The 26451-nt window shown below is 40.7% G+C and overlaps 1 protein-coding gene across 5 annotated transcripts; it reads left to right on the top strand.

The window, feature by feature from the left end:
* The first annotated feature begins 2459 nt into the window (after positions 1-2459).
* Positions 2460-26114, top strand: FMR1 (fragile X messenger ribonucleoprotein 1). Of its 5 annotated transcripts, none has more exons than XM_054996051.1 (16): positions 2460-2898; positions 6689-6741; positions 9230-9323; positions 11458-11529; positions 11720-11868; positions 13161-13254; positions 13351-13467; positions 13962-14132; positions 14220-14298; positions 15941-16050; positions 18165-18227; positions 18519-18605; positions 19690-19885; positions 21046-21225; positions 22787-22869; positions 23832-26114. In XM_054996051.1, exons 1-16 carry the CDS (start codon positions 2848-2850, stop codon positions 23991-23993), a joined length of 1761 nt encoding a protein of 586 aa, XP_054852026.1. In that variant the 5' UTR covers positions 2460-2847; the 3' UTR covers positions 23994-26114. The 5 variants fall into 5 exon arrangements, with proteins under 5 accessions (XP_054852026.1, XP_054852020.1, XP_054852025.1 ...); XM_054996045.1 differs by having other exon boundaries at positions 2753-2898; positions 23883-26114; XM_054996050.1 differs by having other exon boundaries at positions 2753-2898; positions 23837-24016.
* Positions 26115-26451: the final 337 nt, after the last annotated feature.

The raw sequence follows: 26451 nt of genomic DNA, 5'->3' as shown, positions 1-26451 counted from the left end.
GGACTAATCTTCAGCTTGTTGCCTCGCATCCAGGCCATCACCATTCTCAGAGTGGTTCAAAACTTCTATAGTTCATTTTTTATAAAATCAGGTAAGACATAGGAAAAGGCTTTACACCTGATGAGTGGAAACACATGTGGTTTGCCAAATTTTGGAAATTAGTTTGTTTAGGGAACTTAAAGTACTGTCAGTCAGATGTATCTGACCATTGCAGACTTTAAAAGTAGTTTGACTGAAGCAGGATCTCAAGCTTAGAAAGGTCTTTTCCTGCATGAGAACCTTGTTTTGGTAGGATAGCTGTTGTGAAAATTAATTTAGTACACAAGGTAAAACTTACTAATCAAACTATACCAGTAGCTGTTTCCAAATTTTAAAAAGTAATAGCAATTTTAAAAAGAAATAGCAGTGATTAATAAACTGTTTTATTTGGAAAAATAAGAAAGCTAGAATTGGTGTTAATACTCTGACAACAAACAGATTAAGAAATCATCTAGGACTGTTATTTAATTATTTACTTTTTTAAAAAAACTGCATGCCATCTCTTTAGATATTTGCTCAAAGTAGCTCACAATGAAAAAGCAGTGTCATTCTGGTGATGTAACAGCAGTTCCACAACAGGACACCACTTCCTTTGGTAGAGGAAGGGAAGATATCTGTCAATTTCCCTTTCTGCAAATGCATACACTGCATCCCCCCACTATATTCCTGAGGGTCTCCAAACCCAAATGAGTACAATTGGGGGGCACAGAAGGCTGAAGTGGTGGGAGAAGAGAAGCACGTTGTTGCCTTCTTCTAGTGCACTTTTGTTCAAGGTGCCTACGACACAAGCCAATAAAACAACTGACTCATAAAAAATTAAAAAATTATTGTTGAAGGAAGTAAAGAGCTTGCTGTGAAGATAAATGCAGAATACAATATTCAGTAGCATAAAAAGTATCCCTAAAACACCCTGCCACTACCCCTCCCCAGCTTAAAAAAATCTTCAGTTAAAAACCTGGGTAAAAAGAAAGCATTTGGTCTGGCACCTACAAGAAAATAATGCCCAGCTGTCCTCAAGAAGTACATCTAAAGAAGAGTTAACACTTGAAAATAGATCTAGAGGAGTTAGCCGTGTTAGTCTGTAGTAGCAAAATAGAAAAGAGTCCAGTAGCACCTTTAAGACTAACCAACTTTACTGTAGCATAAGCTTTTGAGAATCACAGTTCTCTTCCATCAGATGCGTGGAAGAGAACTGTGATTCACAAAGAGAACTGTGATTCTTGAAAGCTTATGCAACAGTAAAGGTGGTTAGTCTTAAAGGTGCTACTGAACTCTTTTCTACTTGGAAATAGGAGCAACTATTCTAATGGGAGCAACGTTCAAAGAAAAAAGAACTTAGGGGTAACCAGAAAGTTAGCTTAACACTGGTAATTTGCCAATTGACTTAAATGTATGAATAAGTGTGTGAAATTATGGGACCTGGCAGAGATGGGTAAGATTCCTTGGTTAATTTGGATCAATAAAGGGCAATACAAGAATATTAAGGATTCTAGAAAGACTGGAAATTCAAGGCTTGATAGAATAAAAAATTTTCAAATATTAAATGGAAGCCCCCTTCTCTTCCAAATTTCCCATTTCTCCCTGTTTCACTTTTAAATCCTTCCAGACTCTTCGCTGCCTTTTATACAGTGAGCTTTCATATTAATTATAGCATTTGGGGGTTTTTATAAGGCTTTCCTCAGAGTTATTCAGCTGTGAGACTTTTGAGTACCTATTGAAGTAAAAAAGCAGCATATTACTGGAGTAACTCTGTTTAGGATTTCATTGTGTGTACACACACACACCCCTATGGCTACTCTCGCCCATAAAGTAAATAAAGCCGATCATTTCTAATTATTTATAAAAAGTAGCTTAAATAAATAAGCTACTTAGCTACCTAAATAAATGAAACCGCTTAAGAAACGTTCCCTTTTTTTAAAACTCAGCTTCCGGACGACGCGCATGTCAACTGTGAAACCCGCCCCAAGCCCTCTCAACCGTTTTTGGCAACTGTCTGGCATGGCTTCCCCGGCGAGCCCTCGCGTTTCATTGGGCGCAGAAGCCGCCAGTTTAGTTGAAGGAGCTCGAATGAGAAGGAGGCTCGAGACAGTCGTTCCGAAAAAGGAACGACGGGCTCACGTCAGTCAAGGCAAGCAGGATGAGGCGGAGCCGTAAGAGAGAGCCAGGGACAACGGACCCACTGGCGCCTGCGCACTGCGCGCCCTCGTCCTTTCGCGCGTCCCCCTCGTTCTAGGCGATTGTTGAAGTTCTCTCGCGAGGTCAAGAGCGCGCGTGCGCGGCTTGGGCCGGCCTCCCTCCTTCCGCCCCTCCCACCGCCCCTCCGTGCGGCTTCCGAGCCCTCCTCCCGCCGTCTTTCGGGGGGGCCCCGTCCGCCGCGTCACGTGACGGCGCCAGGTTTTTAATGTTTACATTCGAGGCGGGCTGCCCGTGGCGGCGCCCCTCCCCGTGGTGGCGCCCCACCCCCTCCCCCGCCATCATCCGCCACCGCCTCCTCCTGGCCCCCCCGCGCCTCCCGCCGACCGTTTCGCTTTCATTTCCGGGCAACGGGCCGCGATCGGTGTGGTGGGGAAGGAGAGGCAACTGGTGCGGCTGCCGCTGCTACAGCCAGTGTTGCCCGTGCTGCCAGTGCTGCTGCTTCCCCCGCCTGAGAGGAGGCTTCTACGATCCGCAATTCTGAGGGAGACGGAGGCCCCGCGGCCGGAGGAGGCGGCGGAGGAGGAGGAGGAAGAAGGGGAGGCGGCGGCCGAGGCGAGGAAGAAAGGACGCGGGACAGGCTGCCTGGGCCGCTGGGCCTGCCCCGCCGCCGACATGGAGGAGCTGGTGGTGGAGGTGCGCGGCTCCAACGGGGCCTTCTACAAGGTAACGGGACGACGCCTCGACGGCCGCCGCCGCCGCTCCTCCTCAGCCTTCGCCTCAGGATGGAGAGCGCCAGGCCTGGAGAGCGGCTGGGCCTGAGCTGGGAAGCCGGCCCCGCCCCCCCACTCCGGTCGCCTCACGCTCGCCTCGGCCTGCGGAAAGAGCGAGGCGGCGGGTGGGGGCGGGAAGGCGAGGCGCCCCTCGCGGATGGCGCTTTCGAGTTGTGAGGGGAGAAGAAACTCGCTTTTCCGGCCCGAAGTGAGGCGTTCGAGGCCGGCAGGCGGAGGAGGCCGCTCCTTGTGGTTCCCTCCTTGGAGATAACGGCTTCTGAGAGAGGCCTGGTCCTGGACGGCTCGGCAGCCGGGGTCCGAGAAAGGAGGCCCGTGGATGGGGAGTTTAGGGAGGCTGGATGTTGATGGGCCTGGGCGGGGAGGGGGAGGCAAGGGTCGGTAGCATTTTGGTGTGGAAGGTGTAGTGATCATCTGATGAGGTAGGGTCTAGGCCGCAGAAACTTCTACTGGATTAAAATCTTTGTTAATTATTTAAGGGAACATTAAAAGGTGTAGACAAAAAGCGAGTATCGCCATATGAGCACCCCTGTATGCTTGGTTGGGTTGCCGGCTCCAGGTTGTGAACTTCCTGGAGATTGGGGTGGGGGGGAATGAAGATAGTGGGATTTGTTGAGGGCAGGCATCTCGGTGAGGTATAATGGCACAGGATCCCCTCTCCAGGGGAACATCTCTGCAGCCTGGAGATCAGTCATTCAGCTACTCCCTGAAGGTTGGCGACCCTAGCTTGTGTAGACACATTGTTACATACACTTTAATGTTCCTTGAAAGGGCTTAAGGAAAAGATCTGGGAAGATTTATTTCTGTAACTATAGAGTTCTCTTCCAGAGAGCCTTTTGAGATGCAAGGTTGGTCGGGTAAGCGGCATGTAGTTAAAAGAAGTTCCACTCATGCATGAGAAATAAGCAAAGATGTGGAGTGAATAACAGCAAATTCAAAGGGAGGGGCTATCCTGGATTTTATCAGGAAGGGTGAAAAAGTTTAGCTTTACGTGCAGAGGTGACATATTCCCCTCTGTGTATGGAGATGCATCTATGTTTCATTCAAAATGTTTTAAAATAGTATTAGCCTGAGCATGTGAACTAAATAGTGTAAAGTAACACTATCACTTGCATCTGTGGTTCAGGATATAGATTTACACTGGACCTAGGTTGTCTTCTGCTGAGGTGACTAATAGTTTACTCCATGCTGTTAATAACTCTGCAGCGAGAGTCCAGTTTAAAGGAACTTTTCTAACTTGCACAAACTGTTCTTAACAAACAGTGTTTTCTGTCATAGACATAATTTGAAGCATATTTTATTGTGACTTACTCATATGACATCTAGAATTAGTGGGACCATCTGAACCCTAAGCTTTTAGGGAACAAAGTGTCATGCACTCACAAGGTATATTGGCATCTCAAAATAGCTGTGCTTGGTCAGACTTGCAGAAGACCAGGTTGCACTGCCTAAAATACTTTGCCTGTATTTGTGTCTGAATTTTATGATAAATAGAAGATAGTGTTTCAGAGCTGTAATTTAGACATTTTATCTTTTTGTTTGGATATTCTTTGAAAAGGTATGTGGTACCTAAACAAAAACATGTATGTATAAACATGTTTTTTAGCTTTCGAAGTTTAAAACATGAGCCAAGGGACTTAATATCTGGCCTCTCAGATGTCATTTTGGTTTAAGGTTATGTAAAAGGTCAGACTAGCCAGAACTAACCAACTACAAGCTGTCAGCCATAGATACCTGATGGAACTTTCCATTTAAAAGGTGGAAAGATTTCAAAGGCTAGATAAGTAGAAGACAGCCAGTTGATCATTTCAAAAGATCGTAACAAATTTCAGATAAGAGCCATTTCATTATTTTATCAGGTGAAAAAATATATAGTATCTTTTTTAAAGCTTGGCTATACTTTCTAACAGCCAGTCCTCAATATGTGATTACATGGAACGTCTCACTGACCTGGAACTTGAATCCAAGTAAGTTGTTTCAAGGTCAGAGTTTGAAGAAACTCCTTTCTTCTGTTGTATGCAGTTATTGGAGGTTCATTGTGACAAGTCACATTTCCAAGCTTGTGTTACAAGCAAGTTCATACTTATTTAAGAGGGCTTGGAAGAGCCAGCAAATTTGAGGGTTATGGTATTTGAACAGAAAGTTGTGTGATGTTGAATAATAAAAAACAGTTAAATGTTGATGCTGAAGGAATTGAAGATTGTTATGGACTGGAGAATTAAAAGGATGTAAATATAAGTAACGTTGTAGATGTGTACATTTCTCAGTGGAATTGCCCATGGGATGTGCATAGAGGTAGACTTTCATGGCCTGTTCATAGCTCTTCTGGAGGCACCTGTTTGGCCACTGTAAAACAATGCTGAACTGAATGGAGCATTGGGTTGTTCTTACATTTTGTTTGACTTTGTTTTGGAGCCTTTATCCAGTTCATTTAATGTAAAGACATCCACAAAATCTTCTTTCTAGAATGTTTTTTCTGGATAATTCTTTCCTTTTCAAAATGTGTTTTTGGAGGGGTTTTTTCCCCTGGCAATGGAGCTTTATTTTTTTTAAATCTAATTGGAGTCGTAACCAAAAACCCATATAACATTAAACTCAGTTCAGGATATCTTTATTCCACCTCTTTTGCCCCTCCCCTCCAATAGGAGCTGGTTCTCAGCTCCCACCAGATCCTGAGCCATTTAATTAGAAATTATGCTGGGTCACTTCCATCCCAAATTTTTTTTTCTAATTTTGGCAACCCCTCATGTCCCACAAAGTGGAGCTAGAGAGATCACGATCAAGAAAGAAGTTACTATCCCTTATAATTGAATGTGTTGATATATACTTGGTGGTGGATAATGCTGTCAAGTGATAGCGGATTTATGGTGACCCCTATTGGGGTTTTTAAGGCAAGAGACTAACAGAGGTGGTTTGCCATTGCCTGCCTTTGCAACCCTGGTCTTCATCAGAGGTCTCCCATCCAAGTACTAACCAAGGTTGACCCTGCTTAGCTTCTGAGATGTAACGATTGACTGTAGTGCCTTATGAAAAGAGGGAGTTTAAAAACATGTCCTGGCATAAGCAATGCTTGAGTAATGCTCACATATTGCCTGCTTCACAGTTTGTGTTGTGATACTCTTAGGCCTGCCATCCACTTTGTTTACCATATGACTTAGTAGTTTGTTATTTTTTAAATTTTCCTATTGTTAAGGACCACTATTGAGGCTTCTGTGTGGGCCACCATTATAGTGAGGAGAACATGTGGAAAGCTTCCAAACTAAAATTCTGTTTCTGCATTTGCTCTCTGTAAAGTACAGAGTTACATATTCACAATGTTCCAGCTGAACATATAGTATGGTGGTAGCCTTTGTAAATGCTTGAGTAAAGATATTCCAGGGTGGCTGGTTTGCAGATCCTCAGAAATTACCACTGTAACCTTTTTGTAACAGACTAGTAATATAGTATATGTTCCTCTTCTCCCCCCCACCCCCCGTTACTCAGTTATCCCATTTATCTCTCGTGTACTTCATGCACAAACCCTCTGCCTCCGATAATCACTTAGCATGTTTACAATGTGCATTATCACTTGGTATGGCCAAGATCCATAGTATTCTACCAGTTCAGTGAATTTCGAGTTAGTGCCCAGAGTTTGTATTTTAATGGTGTAATTAGTCTTGATGTACAAAGATTTTTCCTATCTTAAAGCTTACCTGCCTAAATCAAATCTTTCTCCTCTTTTACAGGCATTTGTGAAGGATGTACATGAAGATTCAATAACCGTTGCGTTTGAGAACAAGTATGTGTGTTCTAAAGTGTTGTCATATGAAATTGTGGAAAATATATTTCTCTATTGTGTATAGTCTAAAAACTTAGTATAAAAGTGGTAGCATTAAACTCGGGAGCACAGAATTGGTGCAGACACAACTTTTCTCTTTCCTAACATACTATGGTAAAGGCTAGAAGGAAAGAGAGTTAAGTCACGTGGGTAGTTTTCCTTCGGCTGCTGGCCCCAGGTAAGCCATAAATATCAATCCTGAGTTAGTGGTTCAGATCAAAAGCATGGTAGAGAGCTAATAAATGTTAATAGATTGTCATATTGTATCTGAAAAGGATCATTCAAAAACATCAACTAGTACAAGCAGCACTTCATTTGAAAATTATTAGATACTATAATGAATCCATCGTGAAAACTGTACAGTAATTGTGTTAAAATGAATAATTAGGGATACCATGAAGTTCTGAGGGGTTAAAACCATTTTCAGAGTTCGTGTTTTAATGTTTTAACACTAGCACTTCAATCGTAAACATGTATTTGAAACCTCGTTTCATTGACCCTGAGTTACAGTAATACAAAGTTTAAATGGCAGCTTCAGCTACTCCATCGAAAAAGTTCCCAGTTAAATAACTGGTAAACTTTCTTAAATTTTTATCTACATTCTTGCTTTCTCTGACATGGAATTACTACTTGCCACCAAGTGTATAAGAGATTGGCACATTGTACATCTGAGCCCACTGTAAAATATTCCAAACAGTATGACAGTTCTTAGTATGTGTATTTTTTATTGAAACTGGGAGGGCTTAGATGTAGTGTAGTTAGGACTGGAGTTTTTATTATTACTTGTGGTTTTTTCATTAGTCTTGGTAACATATTGTGATGCTTCCCTGTCCATTGGAATGAATGTTGCTTAACATTCTAATGGGGAGGGCAGCTATCGCTAGCTCTTAGAGAAACAAACCTCAGTGTGTTTCTATGCTGTGTAATTGTGCCTATTGGGGAAATGCCCTTTTTAACCAATGGCTGTTACCATCAATTGTCACATGTTAAACTGTGATTATTATGAAAACTTTAAATGTTGAGCAGTTTTGATTCAGTGCAATTTGCTAAATTTCAAATGTGCCTTTGTTTCCTAAATATAGAGCTTTATGTTTAAGTATGCAGCTATAACACTTTTGCAACTAGTGCCTCAGTTGGGTCATCATGGTGAAAATATTACTTAGCTGTTGCTTGCATATGCATATATATATTTTTAAAATGAGGAGGGCAATTTTTCCACGCTCAAATCAGTTTGAGAGTAGCTTTTACGTTTGTATTAATTTCTCAGGGCTATATCTGTACTTGAACTGTGAAAAGGCATTTTTGTCACATTAGTCATAACAGATTTAAGGGTAAATCACATTTTGGCAAGGTCCTCTATCACAGGTCTTGACAAATCCCAGGTGCCAAGTCACCATGGCACCTAGAAATTTCATTGTGGCACCTAGTATTATCAACAGAGATTTTAATGTACTGTCTTTCATTGACCCTCAGGAGAAGTACAAACGTATAATTTCACATCAGAATATGTTTTGCTCTATAACATTAAAATATATGCGCTTGTAGTTTTTGTCCTACTTTTTAATATTAACTTTACACCATGCAGTAGTAGAGAAATTCATTTATTAACCAGTTGCTTTCTAGACTGGTTCCAATATACAATTAAATAGAGCTTTTAAAAAAACAATAATGCAATTATTGGAGAGAAATTTATGTTAGGATTAGATGCTATCTTCTTGTTGTGGTGATTACAAACATAGTAACTTTTATTTATATACTGAAACAATTTTTGTCATTGCTTTAATAAAATTGTAAAAACTGAATAGTTCAGTATTAGGTTTTGTGGTAGCAATAATTTAAAAATACGGTCATTAAAATATAGAATCTTAAAGGCTGGGAAATGAGCCTGATTCCTAAATTTTTGCTCTGGCTCCTACCGTCAAAGAAAATTTGTTAAGGCTTATTTTTCCATTTCGAAGGTTTCATTTACTCCTCTAACAAAACCTAATAACTTGGTAGACTTCATTGTCTCCCCTCTTTATATTCCCCCATGTTTTCTGAACTTCCTGTTACCCACTCTTAACTCCATAGTGTTCTTGGTTTCTTTCCCTCACCTCTGTCTCGCCAACCCTTAGCACCCTCTTTCAGAAAGCCTACCATATGCTTTAGAACGAAAGGAAAGTAGGAGTAATACCAACATGGTGGCTTTGTCCCATCCCCATTAATGAGGTCCTTGGGCAAGGCCAGAGAAATCCCCATAAAGAGATTCAAATGGGCTCAAAGCAGCATGTATTGTATATGTATGTGACCAGAGCCTTGGGGCTCTGGTCACCAGCTGCAGCTAGCCCATAGGCTTTGAGCTGTGTAGGCTTATGTTAAAGAACGTAACATGGCTGTGAGTGAAATGCAAGAAGAATACATCTGAACACACTTCATTTTTGGTAGCTTAGGCTCTTACTCTTTATTTCAGCTGGCAGCCAGATAGACAAATTCCATTCCATGATGTCAGGTTTCCTCCACCTGCAGGGTACAATAAAGATATAAATGAAAGTGATGAAGTTGAGGTAAGAAACATTTTTTAAATCTTTGTTTAGGTGAAGAAGAAACAACAGAAGGAACACTGGCTAGAGTAGCTGCATATGCTACTATAGGTGCTGTCCTCACTTTCACTGAGAATTGTTTGAGTAAGCTTAGATCCTGTTTAGGGGCTATTATGCGGTCTTAATTGAGATGAGCAAATAATTCATATTTGTTTATTTGCTAGTAAAGTTCTCAGGGTTGGTCATACCTTTGAAGTCTATGAACAAAACAGAACATCAGGGAAACAGTTTAAGCTCCCACCTACTTCTCCAGTTTTGTCATTTGAGTCTTGCTTTAGATGGTCCAGCAATTCTTTTGGAAAACCCAGTAGTTCATGAGGTAACCTGACAGTCAGAAGATGCAAAGCATAATGAGTTATCAAACACTAAAATATGTTGTGCATATGTGGATCACTGTCCTTAGAAATCCATTATGGCCCTTTTCTTCCTGATGAGATGTTGCTTTGTTACCATCACTGAACATGGTTCATGTAAAGTAGAGACCCTTCTGTGTTTTATCCAGGAGCACCTGACTGCTTTTTCATCCTAAGGTCCCCTGCACATGACTAATGGGACCAAGAGAAAAATGAACGGCTCTTAGATTAGTTGCTAGGGGGTCTCTTACTTGACATGTTGAGATTCTGGTATAGCTGAGGAGGAAGAGCCTATGAAACATGTTCCATGCCCTCACTCACCTGTCAAGTAGTGTGCAGTATTACAGTTTTTACTTCTTTTGCACAGTAGTTACTTTATAGAATACTAGCAACAGAGCCCGGTGTGGGGAAAAAAATACAATGGGCTCTAGAAAACTGATTTGTTAGGGCCCTGCTGCAGGGCCTTGGGAGGACGGTGCTGCCATGCCGGGCCCCTCTGCTGCCTCCATGGCCCGCATTGGGCAGCTCCAGAGGCTGGAAGTGCAGCCTGGGGTGGCAAGGGACCTCGTGCACACCTACACCCCACAGTCACCCGATTTGGCCCCGCAGCTGGCTGCAGAGATGGGGAGCACTGTTGGAGGGTGACAAGGGCCACGGCATGCTCCAGTGCCCCGCAATCACTTACATAGTGGGGAGCACTGCACGGGGTAGCAGCAAGAGCCTGGCGCACTCCTGAACCCTGCAGCCAGCACTGCTGGGGGGCGGCAAGGGCCTTGGCATGCTCTGGTGCCCCACTACCACCTGATTCAGATCTGATTGGGGCCAAATTGGGTGCCTGCAGACATGAGGAGTGCTGGGCGGGCGGGGGGGGAGAGACCTGGCCTTTGTTTGTCTAGTCCTGTAAAAGAATGGGAATCCAACCCGGCATCTGGGAGTACAGACGCCTGGTCCACGCAGCTAGCAGTGGCTTCTGTGGGTCCAGAGGCCAGGTCTACCAGCCCAGCCAAGGAAAGGGAAGGTAGACCTGGTTTCCAAGCAAGCAGAGGCCAGGTCTACCTCCCCGGGAAATGCTATGGGTGGTAGACCTAGCCTCCGGGAGTACAGAAGCCAGGTCTACCAGCCTATTTAAGGCAGGCGAAGGTACACCTGGTCTCTGAGGGAACGGGGGCTAGGTCTACTTGCCCAGGCGGCTGGAAAGGCCAGGAATGCAGAGGGGGAGGGAGGAGGCAGGTGCCCAGCTCACTCATGCGCCCATTCGGGCGGCGCGCCAGGGGCGGGGGGGCAGGTACCCGTCTTGCTAGTGCACCATTTGGGCAGCCAGCAACGAGTGAGCGTAGCAGCTGATCCAGCCTTTTTGGGGCAAGATCCGGCGGCGCAGGCAGAGAGCAACTCCTCTTTATCCCGGCTAGGGGTGCACTAACACGCCTGTGCTCTGGGTTACCTTGTGAGTCGTCGGAAACCCGCTAAGGAAATTATATATAGTAGGATATTGATAGAGAATTAAGGATAAATTGCCCCAAGTGATTGTATAAGAAGTAACTGCTAAGAAGAGTTTGAAAATATTAAAACCTTTAGGAGTCTGAACATACCTTGCATGCTTAACACAACAGAATCATTGTTAGGGTAGGGGCATATGAATATTGTTCCTTTTTTGGCCATAATTTACTGTCTGTACTGCTTCTCCAGTGGACAACAGTTTCTTTATTGCATAACCATAGAATGTTCTACACTATGATTTTGTTTAGGTTTATTCCAGGGCTAATGAAAAGGAACCATGTTGCTGGTGGCTGGCTAAAGTGAGAATGATAAAGGGTGAGGTAGGAATATATATATATATATTAATACTTGGCATTAATATTTCCTTAAGTGTAGATTCTAGATTTTAATATTGGGTGGATCTTTTCCAGTATTTTTCTTTACTGGAAAGCTTTGACTAGACAGAAGTACTTTTCAAAGCTAAAAATGCAGTGTCTTTCAAATTTAAGGATGATTCTGTTCTTTTACTAGTTTTATGTCATAGAATATGCAGCCTGTGATGCTACGTACAATGAAATTGTCACAATTGAGCGTTTAAGATCTGTGAATCCCAACAAGCCTGCAACAAAAGATACATTTCATAAGATCAAGCTTGACGTGCCAGAAGACTTAAGGCAAATGTAAGTACAGGGCTTTGTTACATGGGGAAATAGTAACATAATTTCATATATTATTTTAGTACTTACAAGCTGAAAGTGTGCAGTATGCACACAGTTTATAAATGTGTTACAACCTGGATATGTTTTATGGTTAAAGATTCTCAAGGTATTGTTTATAAAGCAGCATTTAAATTTTCGTTTGTGACAAGTTATACATGAAAAAAAAAGTTGAGATGCTGCATCTATTTGCCTGTATGTACAGGAACTACATAATGAGTTAGATAGAAGGAATTTTATTATATAATGTTAGCAGACGGGAATAAGTGGCAACATATGGCTGGATAGTCATTAATAGGAGAAAATCCTGGCTAAATATGGTGAACCCTAGATAAGTATTGATATAATGTGATAATATACAGTAATTTGAATTCTGTGCACTTTATAGTATGTGATTATAGTAAGGTACAATTTTACTGATTGTCTGGATATATTTTAAAGTATATATATTGTTTAATCATGCTTTTAAGAATGATTTGTTAAGTACATTTTAAATGTAGGTAATTCACTGAAATATGTACCTTGTTTAATGTTTGTTTTTATATGGTGTGTAGCTTGCTGATGTTCAATCCTTTGTAATTTAGGTTTTGAGAACCTGATGTCCTCTGGCTAATTAAACACACATTGCTTGCTTGGTTAAGAAGCTGACTTGGTTAAAATCAGAAAATACATAAACCTAAATATAATATCCAGTAACCATGCATATACCTTTTCCAGCATCAGTTAGTCTCTTTGAACACGGTTTCAAAACACTGACAATAGCTTGGTTCCAAACTGTGCTTCCCAGTGGAAAAAGTAGTAGTTATTTTTGCTGATTCTTCTTGCCCTGCAGTGAGCTACTGACCCCCAGAAGCATGATTTTAGGGGGCACAACAGGCTCAAACTGGAGTGAGGTTGGAAAGTTGGCTTCTGTAAGTGCACTAGTACTAAACATTCTTTCCAGGTGCCAACCTCAAAACATCTGATAGTGGGTCTCTGATATGATGGTGATTGAATCCTTTTGCCAGAATATAGCCTACTCATTGCCTGTTAAGAAAAATAGATTAGTTGGAAAATAGCAGGACTCTTGAAGAAGCTGCACTTCTCCTCCCTTGTTTCTCTAGTAGAGAAGAGAAAGTACAGAAGCAAGCAGTATGGGAAATATGACCTTGAGGCTGATTGCAGTTGTGTGTCTGTTTTGTGATAGTCTGTTAGCAGCACATGTTAATCTGTGAATTAAAGAAGTATGCATTTCATAAATGAAGAATTGTTTTTAGGTGTGCTAAAGAATCTGCACACAAGGACTTCAAAAAGGCCGTTGGGGCATTCTCTGTAACATACGATTCTGAAGCCCATCAGCTTATCATTTTGGTAAGTCATAGTGCTGTTGGAAGTATTCAAATAGTCTGTGCTGGATACAAAACTTTTCAAAGATCTTGTTTCCCCCCCCCCCCCTCAATTTTTTAGTCTATCAATGAGGTAACAACAAAGCGTGCAAATATGCTCATTGATATGCACTTTCGCAGTCTTCGGACCAAGCTATCGTTAATATTGAGAAACGAAGAAGCAAGCAAACAGCTAGAGGTATGATTAACTTCAGATAACTTGTATTACAAAAATTCTGTATTAGGAACTCTTGTAATCTCTTGCAGTTGTGGCACTGTGTATCTGACACTGTGTATGTAATGAGATACCCTATTTTGAGAGTAGGGTTTTTTCAATTTCATTTGCTACTAAAAACCAGTCAGCCTTGGTAAAGGAGCAGGAAGACTAATATAAGAAGTAGTAAACCATATCTTTCAGTTTAATTTTAGCCTATTCTGTTTCAAGGGGATAAACAACATTTTCATGCTTAGTTCACTCCCTCAGTAATCCACATAATATATTTTGCATACAGAAAACTGAGGCTGACTAGCCTAAGAGTAATCACATAGTCCATAGTTCAGTTAAAATGAGCCAAGGCAGGTCTTTTGGGTCAGTTGGCTCACTGCTCATGAACACAGATCAACAATATAACTATTGTTTCGTTGTTTGGATTTGAAATAAAATTTCACTTCTAACCAAGAATCCTTCTACAGAGTTCAAGACAGCTTGCTTCACGATTTCATGAACAGTTTGTTGTACGAGAAGATCTAATGGGTCTGGCCATTGGCACACATGGTGCTAATATTCAGCAAGCTAGGAAAGTACCGGGTGTAACAGCAATCGATCTTGATGAGGATACTTGTACATTCCATATTTATGGCGAGGTAAGCGGCATCTGCAGTATTGCTGTTTTAGAGTATTGTAGATTCAAGGGCACTGCAATTCTTTCATTTTAATTTTTTTTTCTTCAGGATCAGGATGCGGTGAAGAAGGCAAGAAGTTACCTTGAGTTTGCTGAAGATGTCATACAAGTTCCAAGGAACTTAGTAGGTATGTCCATTTGCAATGCTGTGAAGCTAAATCAATATCATACTTTGAAAGAGAAACTTCCTAAATTCACATAAATGTGTTAAGTCTATATATCTCTTTACTACGTCATGATTGTCTTCCAAGCAAGTTGAGCTAGAGGTTGGTTTTAGGGGGGAGACTGATCTGAGATTAAACATTAGAAATGGCATGTTAACATTCCAGTGTTTCTTAGGAATAAACCCTATTGAGTAGATCTTCTTAGGATTGCTTTGTTAGTAACGTATTATGGATTTTCTGCTGGGTCAAAGAACAAGCAAATCATCACAGGTTCTAGATCTGGGAGATGGCCAACTTGCATCTCACCAGGATCATCCTCAAAGACCATGTGACTCTTGTACACTTGTTTGGTTTTCCAGCTACCTAAACTTGTCAGTAGGTCAATTCAGACACCACAAAAATTGTTTAAAATGTTGTGAAACTAGGATCCATCTTGCAAATGATCATTGAATGCTGGCTTGTCATAGCAGATGCTGGTTAGGGCAACTTCTAATTTTCTCCCCACCTTGTGTTGGTCAACAACAAAAATATTACCATTGGCTGCCAGCAATACAGGGGTGAGAAAGCTCTTTAAGTACCCTTGGAATGGCAAGCCATGCCCCTTCTCAGAGACTAGCAACGGAAGCTAGGTTTCCTCACAAAAAAGAAAAGTAACCTCCTGCTGATTTCAGTGCATTTGCCTCGTAGATGCACAGCTAAATGCCACCTCCCAAGCATCCTGTCTGTACTCTAGAAGACACAGCAGAGACTATATGTCTCTCCTCTCCCCTCCCCAGTCTTACTAGTATGCCTTAGTAGGTTTTTTGTCTCCCAGCAGACTTCATCTGTCAACTACATACCTAGAGTATTCACCCAAAGCTACTGGAAGAGCACAATAAACAGGAACAACTTTCAGTGCTGGGGTGAATATAAAAATGGATGAAGACTTGGCTGTAGGAAACAGGACAAGGGAATATTAAGACAGGTGTGGCCTTGCAGGCACCTTTGGATACAGTAACATTCAAATAACATTCAATTTATATACCGCCCTTCGGGACAACTTAACGCCCACTTAGAGCAGTTTACAAAGCATGTTGTTATTAATACAAACTTCAGGAGCCCCACTGTCATATCCTCCTCTCAGCTAAGTCCCATAACAGAGTGCTAGAAAAATTCATTCATCTCATGTAATACCTCCTGGAAGATTTCACAGGTTATGGAGGCACCTATCATGAACTAGTTATTGAGATCCAGGTATAAGACATTGAATGACAGCTTATAAAGGGTTGATGGCAAGTCGTTCTGAATCAAGACAAGGCATCACTGTGTCTTAGTAATGCAGTATGTGGCTTATGTACTTGGTGATGTCTTGGAAGGTTTCTCAAGATATGCAGAAGGAACATTTGAAACATCATTCCACTTCTCTGTCACTCATGGACCACCATAAGACACAAGTGCACACTCATGCCTTCTGTAGGAAACCCACTGTATAAGAAGTCTTGGGTGAATGCCTGTGTGGCTGCAGGGATAACTTTCCATGCTAAATTAACTACAACCACCTCTGAAGCTTTTTTCCCAGTTACCTGAGGAAAAACATAAATGATGAGATGTTACATTCTTTTTATAGGAAAAGTTATAGGAAAAAATGGAAAACTCATTCAGGAGATAGTGGATAAATCAGGCGTTGTGAGAGTAAGAATTGAGGCTGAAAATGAGAAAAATATTCCGCAAGAGGAGGTAAGTGAAGTAAACAAGATTTTTGCTCATTGTTCATGTATGCTGTGCAAGTGCTTGGAATCAGTAATAGACTACATGAGGCCTAATGAATAGGTGCTTTTTATGCAAGATGGAATCTTGGTGGGTTTTTTCAACTGATCTAGGAGAAGTGTTCAACCTGGTCTAGGTGTGGTTTCAGTCACCAGTAAGGAGCAGGTTCTCATCTTGGGAGGGTTTTTTAAAAAAAAAATCTGGTCTTTGCTTTAGGTTAATGGTTGGTATTTGTGGCATAAAGTTCCTTTCACCAGTGTCATCCAGGTTGAATTACCACAGTGCCCTTTTCACATCCACTACTCATGAAGACCACTTAAACATCAAGGGGTTCAGAATGTAGTTGGTGGCCTTAACTTGAAGTGCCAGTTTAGGGACTATATATTTCCAGTATCAAAAAGTCTTTCTTTACTGGCTTCCACTTTGTTTTTAGACAGAATACTGTATTTGACCTTTAAGCCATTATATGGATTGGGAACGGTATCAAAAAGATCACCTTCTCCCATATCCATCTATATTAAAGTTGCCTAATGAATCGTGCCTTCAAGGGTAAAACAGGTCACAACTATAATGGTGCCCCACTCTTGGAATCCCCTTACCAAGGACACAATCCACTTATGTGGCATCTTTGGCCTTTAGACATCAAATGAAGCTTTAACTGATGGGTCATTTTCTGTGTTGCTGTTTTAATTGCTGCTGGTTGGACATATTTTATTACTGGTTTTAATTGCCTTGGAAATCTCTGAACTGGAAAGCAAGATAAAATATTTAAGTTAAGTCAAGTACATTAGCAGTAAAATAGGTATCTTACTGAGCATTGTATACTTTGGTTATAACGGTCCTTTCTCTGGCATCTTAAGAGTGATTGCTTTGGTCTTATAAATCCTAGCTGATTAAAAGTATATCAAGTTTATTTGAAGATAGCGCAGTGTTTGAGGCTAGTTCTGTTTCAGCAATAGTAATAATTTGGCAGAGTATTTTAGTTTTAATTTTTAATAATCCTGTGAGGTACGCTAATAGTTCTGTTCTAAAAATAAAAATAGATGCAGGGGAAGTAACTTTTCCTAACACTACATAAAACTACATAGTGAGACTGTGTGTTTTGTGCTGTCAAGTCGCTTCCAACCTACGACAACCCTGTGAATGAAAGACCTCCAAAACGTCCTATCGTTAACAGGTGGAATTTAAATCCAGATTTCCTAATTCTAACCAGTTGACAAAAATACGATGGTTGAGTATGTTACAAATGTACATTATATGCCATTTGGACAGTACTTTACTCTTAAATATATAGTACTACTCAACTAACTGTCAAAACGCAAAATGGCTTTTTCTAACTGAAATTAAGAAATAAGTGCATGCACAGAGAGAAAAGTTTTGTTTCTATTAAAGAACGATTTTTAATAGCTTAACTCTTGAAATACCATTTACAAAGTAAAATTATTTCCTATTACACATTTCTTGCCATCTACCTTTCTCTGTTCTCTTAGAAAATGCTATTGGCTGAGCTTCAGCCTGAAGTGTGGAAGAGTTATTATTAGGTGTCTGATGTTTTGTGGTTGGCTCCACCTCCTTCGGGTAGCTGATTTGTGTTTGTGCCCAGTACCCTCTGTCAGAATTCCAGAGGTGCCCACAGGCTGAAAAGGGTTGGGAACCTCTGCACTAAAATGAACACAGTTCAGCAACAATATATGACATCCCTTCAGGAGCCCAGAATGTGTCTTATTTTTACCTGCCTGGAACTACAAGGCGCAGAGTTAGGCAAGTGCCTGGCTGGTGGGCTGAATTCAGTTTTAAGTGGGTTGCATGTTGTAGAGACTTCATTTAGACATTGGACTTGTGGCTGTGACCCAAGAGCCTGTGGATTCACCTATGTGAAATCTACCGATTTGTATGAAGAAGAGGTGCTCATGGTTCATAGCCACATGAGTGTAACATACAAATTACACATTCACCAGTTCTCAAATGCAGCTTGAAAAGATGGATTGCAATGCTTTTCTGTCAAGCTTTGAGTTGAAGGTTTTGTGTTTAACTCCTGTGTATATTTAACGACATCACTAACACATGCATTCCTTACACTGCAGGTGTTAGTTGTGTCATCAGCTGTAGCAGGGAGAAAGCAAAAACCTGAACTCAAAACTTGGCAGGTAAGACACATCTCTAATTTTTGCTTAAAACTAAACCTGCTCATTCATTTAAAGTAAATTTTAGACCTCTCCCATATTTTAACATTTAAATATTTTAAAACAGCATTTTTTCATGCCTTTCATGTGTTTCCAGATTAGGTGAAAGGTTATTTGAGCAAAGCTGCATGCACATGTAACAGATACTGGGAACTCAGTTGTTGCTGTATGATCTGAAGGGCTCCAAATGTATATGGTTCATAAGTGCTTATTAAGAATATTATTCTGAATTGCTTGACTAAAATTCCTTTCTAGGGGATGGTCCCTTTTGTCTTTGTGGGAACAAAGGACAGCATCACGAATGCAACAGTTCTTCTGGATTATCACCTCAATTATTTAAAGGTGAGTGAGACTGCTGGAGTGCAGTTTTTTGGCTTTTTTGACTTAATTTTACTAAGGTGTGCAATCTGGGGTTGGGGGGGGGAGTCAGATTTATTCTCATCTGGCTTTCCTGGTTTCCCTGGGTGAACCCCAGCTTGCATCCAGGAAACCCAGACTTGCAGGACCAGATTATCTGGCCATAGGCAGCCACAGCAGCAGCAGGAGGGTAGTGACACAAAGAACTCGGCACTGCTGCTGGAGAGCAGCACAAGGCAAGGGTGGAGGCATCAAGTGAGTGGATTCCCATCTCATTATGCCCTCGCTGAAGCTCCAAAAGAGCCCCTTCAAGCTACCACCACCAGCTGCCTTTTAAATTCCACAGCTCTGCAAAACACCCCCTCACTTGCTTCAGAGATTTCCCAATAGGATTCTCTGCTTTGACATTGGAATTCTCTGGTTTGAGATTGGGATTCTCTAAGCTTGCAAGGGAGTAATGTTAAACCAGAGAATCCCAAGCAGGGGAGCTGGGTGCAGAGTTTAAAATACACTTTCCATAGATAACAGTGGATAGTGGCTTGGGGCAGCTTGTTCAGAGGCCCATAGAAATGGATCCTGGGGTCCAGTCCTGAAATTTGGGAGTTTTTAGAGGGCAGTCTGGAGTAGGTTCCTTGCCATTTTTGTGGAGTTAGCTTTAAAAATGCCCTCTCAGCCCTCTGGACATTTTTTCCCCATAGAGAATACCCAGTTAAATCTGGGATTCTCTAATCCAGATTGGTGAATATGACCCAGTTTTCAGGGGTTCTAGATTTTTTCCTCTGAAACCTGGATCTGGATTACCTAGCCTTTGGTACACACCTCTACATTTTACAATACTCAAAATTGTTTATGTCCAAGTTTGCTTTTGTTAAAAAAAATTGTGGCTAAATGTTTACCTAAAATGTTTGTTTGTTTTTTAAAAAAAACACCCTTGGTGATTTGTGCCTGGTTTCTAGATCATCTGTTTCCTTAAACTGTTTTGAGAAGAGAGAGTTAGTTCTCCTGAAAAAGTGTTGTGAGATAATTATGAACCTTGTAGCCATGTCCTGTAATGCTTTCCTTTGTATAGGAAGTGGATCAGCTACGCTTGGAGCGATTGCAGATTGATGAGCAGCTTCGACAGATTGGGGCCACTTCTAGACCACCACCAAACCGCACAGATAAAGAAAAAGGGTATATGACTGATGATGGTCCAGGCATTGGAAGAGGTAGTCGACCCTATAGAAACAGAGGGCACAGCAGGCGTGGGCCAGGATATGCTTCAGGTAACTTGGAATTTACCTGTCTTCAAGTGTAAATGTGTTACATGTCTTTTTTTAAAAAAAAAATAGCATATTTGTGTGAAGGAAAGCAGGAAACATAATTGGATATGTGACACAATGTGAATGAACTGCACAAATTTGTATTTTGCACATGTGGCTATGAAACTTACTGCATCCATTGCTAGACTCACTTGTTTGCCTGTCTGTCCTCTTGCTCCCAGTCATTTGTTTGAGTTCAAGTATTGATATTTAACTATGTAAGTCTGTGTATATCAGAATTGCTTTATGAACATATTAATGCAACAAAAAGCAACCATTGTCTGAAATGTAAGAATTCCAAGTCCTCAACTTCTAAGAGAGGCTTGATTATCAACTTGACTAGTGTGTGATTGTGAGAAGCAGGCAACCTCTGCCAGCATCCAAATGTGGCATGCAGGTGTTTCACTTTCTGCTGCTTGGTTTGTCCAGGGTCAGAGGCTCGGCCCCTGGACTTATCAGGAGGAGGGGATGGGAGACAGCTACGCAGCCGCCCAGACAGACACCAGGGCCCTGCCCATCCCAGCAACTGGGGGGGGGGGAGAGGGGAAACAGGCACCCAAGCCACAACGAGCCAAACGGGGCAGGTGGAGGCCAGCCAGCCCCATCCTTCAGGGGGAGGCTAGGAGCCCAGGCGAGGAGAAAGAGGGCATCCAGGAGGGGGCCCAACCAGGGGAAGAAGGCATGGGAGACAGGGACAGCCAGCCAGCAACCCCACCGGCAATAGAGGAAAGGCAGCACCAGGCCACACCCTTACCAGCAGACAGCCTAGAGGAGGGTAGAGAGGACCAGGAGAGGCTGGGAGCAAAGCAACCCCAAGTGTGGCTGCCTGGAGCATGAGTATAATATATAGATTGAATCTTTACTATAAAGCTAGCTGCAAAATTTTTGCCATTTAATGTTTTCTTTCCTAACGTAGATGAACAGAATTAAGAACTTTTTATAAACCATCTAGCTGGCTTCAGTTCTCTTTGGAGGAAGACAGTATAAATTATTACAGCAAGAATAGGAAGTTCAGTGTTTGGAGTGAAGAGGAAATTAGGTTCTTTCAGTTGGTTGATTGTTCTTAAATTACAATGAAAATAGACTGTAGTATGTTTTGGTTTTGTTTTTTGAATTCTTGATAGGAACTAACTCTGAAGCATCAAATGCTTCTGAAACAGAGTCTGACCACCGAGATGAGCTTAGCGATTGGTCATTAGCCCCAGCCGAAGAAGAACGTGATAGTTACCTTCGTAGAGGAGACGGAAGAAGGCGTGGTGGAGGTGCACGCGGTCAAGGAGGAAGAGGTCGGGGAGGTTTCAAAGGTAAGATATATGATGATGCCTGACGTTAAGTACAGTAGTTAATCTCTTACCTGTTCTATGACTGAAATAAAATGGTTGCACTTGGTGGTTTGCTGGAAAATACAGTAACAAAAAAGTCCTTTCAAACTGAATGAGGGGGCAAAACAATGATTCATGTATGTTAGGAGATACTAAGAGTTCTATATCTTCCTACTCAAATGGGCCAAGGCCCAAAGCAGGAATTAACATTTTTCAACTGAGGCAAGATACAGAGTACAAAGACGTAAGGAGAGTTTCCTAATTGGAAGGAAGACACTAAGCCTGCCTAAGTTTCTGGGCAGCTTGTTTGGTTCCCCCAAGTACACATAATGAGAGCAAGCATAGTGTGGTCACAGTGTTAGTCTAGGATCTGAGAGACCAAGGTTCAAATCCTCACTGTCATTCTCAAATTCAATAACGAGCACTCAACCAATGCAACTCCCAATATACAGCAACAACAAGAAAGAAAAAGGAGGTGTGGGGTGTGTATTCTACAAATTGCCTGGTTTCTCTAAAACTAAATCATTTAGTAATAAATATTCTGCTGTTTGTCAGAATCTGGCTCCTGTATTGCAGTCTGGATAAGCGCTGCTTGTTTCAGCTCATAAGGTGTGAATGAAGATTAGCTTTGAATTAAGAGGTTCGGAGTAACAGCAGTACTTGCATTGTCTCATGCCAACACAGTTATGCTTTGTGTGCTACATGAACAGCACCATATTGGGCCAAAGTTGCTGGTGTCATGGGCCCATAGTCAAGGGACCCAAGGGTGAAACAAAACACTCTGCAGTCAGGGGCTCCTGCACCCCAGGCAAAGTAGCTGCCATCAGTTTAGCTAATCTTAAACTCTGAGACTAAGGAAATAAAATCTCAGGCTGTACAAGGTCAACCCTGCAGGGTAGTCCTCTTGTCTTCTGAGTTCCAGCAAAACAATTAGTCAGTACGTAGCTAGGCCAGTCAGCCAAGGTGTGCTGATTTCAGATTGAAGCCCAAATCACAAAAATATCACACAGGATTAAAGATTTTGTTTATTAATGTTGTTCATAACAGAATATATAGTTATGGTGCAAAACAGGATAGGTGAAATAACAAAGACTAATTAATGAAGTCTTAAATATAGCAGGCTAGGTAAATAAGATATTACCTTGCAAAGGATTTTAACACCATGAGCATCAAAGCTCCAAGACAAGGGTCACAGAACACTGGTGGCCAGGGGTCTGCACTCTATCAAATGCTGGTTCAAGAACAAAGAACTATACTGAAATGCCCTTTTCATTCGATATTGGTGAGCAGCCTCTCCAGTTACTCAGTCTTGGTGTGTTGTGTTCTGCAAAACATTTCTAGGCTGATCTCTCTGGGAACTGCGCAGCCTTGGTTTCACTGAGCTCCCCAGAATTCTTGGGCCTAGCCAAACAGGATTGCTTTAACATATACTTTGGCCAAAAGTAAGCCTAGGTCTCTACAGCCGCTATCTCGTAAGAATGTCATCTGCTGGCTTTATATTGAAAAAAAAAACTCTTTAAAAATCATCACATTTGATTTGCAGGAAATGATGAACAATCACGGACAGATAACCGCCAGCGTAATTCAAGAGATACTAAAGGGAGAACAACAGATGGGTCGCTTCAGGTAATCTTTTGATGTTGCATTCCTCTTAAGATTTCAAAGTCCAGTGAAGAGTCACACATGTCATTGTCTTCTCCACAGTGGCTGTGATGCTCCCATACTTGCCACATCCACTCACACTCATTGGAATACATGCTTTGTTCAGCTTCCCACATAAAACCCTCCAATCTATCCTGTTCATCATATAAAGCTTCTTGCAGTGTTGGTATAAGGAGTGGGGGAGGAGGGATGATTAAAGCCTAGTTGGTAGTGGTGGAGGGGTTTGGAGGTGACAAAACTATTAGCTGTCATATGCATGTACAGTATCTTGACTAGATCAGGGATATAGTGTTTAGCTGCATTAGTTGTAAATAGCAAATGCATTCATACGCTATCGTTCTTCTAAACTGCATCCATTTCCAGAGGTTCAAGGAGATAAATAACACTTCAGAAATGCATTATAATAATCTCATTTATTTAAGAAAAGCCCTCTTCCATCTACAAACACTTGACCAAATATTTTGATCCTTTGTTTTTTCTGTCATGAACCTCAAACCTGGGGAACAGGGAGGAACTCTGTTCCAGGCACTGACCAGAACTGCTTAACGTCAGCAAGATTGCTTGTATTCCTTCCATTTAGTCCATAGCATGGAATCCTACCCTTATCAAAGGAGGTTCTACAAAATGGGGGCAGTAATTTCTTACAGTGCACTACCATAGACTTCACACAAATCTTCATATATAAATACTGTTAGTTTATTTCACCCTTCCTCCAAGGAGCTCAGGGTGGTGTACATAATTCCCTTTATTTTGCCCAGTTTGTTTTCCAGTTAACCATATGTTTACTTTTTAAAAGTATAATACATGACCAAGAGGGAGAGAACGTTTTAGGAAATGCCCTCTTTAGCAACTTTTGATAAGTTTCCCCTTTTTAAAACAGTTCAGTATTGAAAGGGTATACTTTATATAACTGTAACTTGTTTCAGATCAGAATTGACTGCAATAATGAAAGGAGTGTCCACACTAAAACATTACAGAATACCTCCAGTGAAGGTAGCCGGCTGCGCACAGGAAAAGATCGGAATCAGAAGAAAGAGAAGTCGGACAGCGGGGATGGTCAGCAACCATTGGTGAATGGAGTACCCTAAACTGCATAGTTTTGAGAAGTCATATTTCCTAAACCGTTTCAGTAAATCTTATTCCACATTAGAGAAACTTGTTAGGCCAAAGACAAATAGTAGGCAAGATGGCGCAGGGCATGAAATGAATATAAAAAGTTCTGTTAGCCTTTTTTAACATCAGCGGTATGCAGTTTTTTTCAAAATAAGACGTTATACTTGCATTAAACTATCTTGAACTTCTGAAAAAACATGCTTTCGAGTACATATTGCACTTCAAACAATGAGAGAATCCTTTTGTTTGTTTTAAAAATACTGAACTGTGCATTGGTATTCTTTCTGTTCAGTTGTACCATTTTAACACATCTGGTCAAAATCACTGCTAAATTTCAATTTTCAGAATAAATAGTGTTTGCGGTAATCAAATTGGGCTTCTGTTTTCAATCTCTTAAAAGTTCCTCATTTTAAAGAACAAGAGCTATGTTTTATGTCCTGTGTCAGTTCACATTTTGGTTCACTTTTTCAGTATTTTAGTGGACCTGGATATATGTGTAATGTAATTAAATTGTCATTTTCATTAGCAAAAAGTTGTATGATCTGTGCCTTTTTTATATCTTGGCAGGTAGGAACACTATATTTGGATGCAGAAATCAGGGAAGATGAGTTGGAAACACTAAATGTACAATATATGTAGCAAAACTTGTCCAACATTAGTACTTTATTAAAAGAATGCATGCTTTCCATAAATTTTCCTTGCATAAACATCTTTAGGCAGTTTATAAAAAATAGGAAATTTATTTTGCACTGAAGATAATGGCAGATCGTGTTAATGAGATGGTGTGGTTTTTGTTCTGTTTTTCCTTTTTTTAGACAGGACAAGAAGTTTTTTAATGCATATTTCCATTTGTGATAAACTAAAAATTCATGGTTACTGAGGGAACAAATAGTAACTTGTTCATAAGCTAGTAGTGTGTGCCTGCTTTTGGCCAGAGGACCAATTTAAAAGAATAGCTTTCTTTTTTCAGTTCCCCTACATTTTTTTTGATATTTAAATCTAAAGCTATCTCAGAGGAGATAGGAAGGTGATTGCTGTGTGCGACAATTAGGAACATTCAGGGATTCTGTGGTTTGACAGCATTGGGAATAGGACGGGCTTACAAGGTCTTATTCACGAAGAGGATTAAAATGTGTGACTGAGGTTAATATAAAGTTTAGTTGCCCACAATAGGGGGTGGGGAGATATTTTGTGTTTCCAATCATGACTGAAATTTGCTTGCGCAAAAAAAAATATGTGAAAAGACCTTCATTTTAAGCTATTCTATTTTTATTAAATTTACTCCAGTAGGAGTGTTGCTGATTGTGTACAGAATTGTACAAACCTGGCCCTGTCTGTGTTGTGCGTTTTTTGTTTCTCTGCTTTTTTCATTTAATTTTTTGCATACAAGCAAGCATATAAAAAGGCAGCAAACTGCACACAACTTAACAAATATTAAGAAAAAATGTCTTAAGTATTGCCAAACATTAAATGTTGATTTCTAGTTATTTATTTTTGGGGGAATGTATAGTATTTGAAAAACTGAAATTGGTACCTTGCACACATCATCTGTAAGCTGTTTGGTTTAAAATACTGTAGATAATTAACCAAGGTAGAATGACCTTGTAATGTAACTGCTCTTGGGCAATATTCTCTGTACATATTAGCTACAACAGATTGGATTTTATGTTGACATTTGTTTGGTTATAGTGCAATATATTTTGTATGCAAGCAGTTTCAATAAAGTTGGATCTTCCTCTGCTAATGGATGTTGATGCAATCTTTATAAATGATTGCTTTAAAAGAAACCAACTTAGAAATGAGAACCTATTTTTTCCTTTTGTTAAAATGGAAGTGTTTTTACTCCAGATGTGTGAAAGCTGAAACACTTTCAGTTTCAAGAATTTGGCTGGTACTGTACAGTTAACAGGTCAAATCAAACATGTTTAGCAATTATATGCACTAATTTTACACTCAAGGCTGACTTCAGTAAGGTGCTAACTAGATTTAACTTAACTAAAACTGTAATAGGATAATCACATTTTCAAATGACATTTTTGCAGTATTTTTGTGCTTTAAATGTGTATCCCTTTCAATTAAAAATCCACTGTTTTTAAGTATTCGTACATTTCAAAATTGTAAATCAAAATGTAAGACTCATTTTGAGAATCATGCGTGTTACGAAGGTTGAAAGTGCAGCAAATGTCTGTTTGGGTTCACTTCCTTATTGGTAACTTCACATATGGTCTAATGAATTACAATTATTTTGAAAAATAAAGGTTTTTTTAAAGAGTGAAAGCTATCTGTGAATGGCCACAAATTCAAATACGGCATAATTCAGAAAAAAAAACTTTAAGGGAACTTAACAAGAATAGATTTCTCTGTGTGTATAAGAGAGGCCAAGGATGAAGATGAAAATTGAACAAAGTGGTTACTAGTAGAACAAAATACTTT

Source organism: Eublepharis macularius, chromosome 13 (genome assembly GCF_028583425.1).
Source record: "Eublepharis macularius isolate TG4126 chromosome 13, MPM_Emac_v1.0, whole genome shotgun sequence".
NCBI lineage: Eukaryota > Metazoa > Chordata > Lepidosauria > Squamata > Eublepharidae > Eublepharis > Eublepharis macularius.
This window is presented reverse-complemented; position numbering and strand designations above follow the sequence as displayed.

Coding starts and splice junctions, on each gene's coding strand:
- FMR1 (XM_054996051.1), top strand. CDS start 2,848: ATGGAGGAGCTGGTGGTGGAGGTGCGCGGCTCCAACGGGGCCTTCTAC. Junction 13,255..13,350: donor CCCATCAGCTTATCATTTTG/GTAAGTCATAGT, acceptor TCAATTTTTTAG/TCTATCAATGAGGTAACAAC. Junction 16,051..18,164: donor AAAATATTCCGCAAGAGGAG/GTAAGTGAAGTA, acceptor CTTACACTGCAG/GTGTTAGTTGTGTCATCAGC.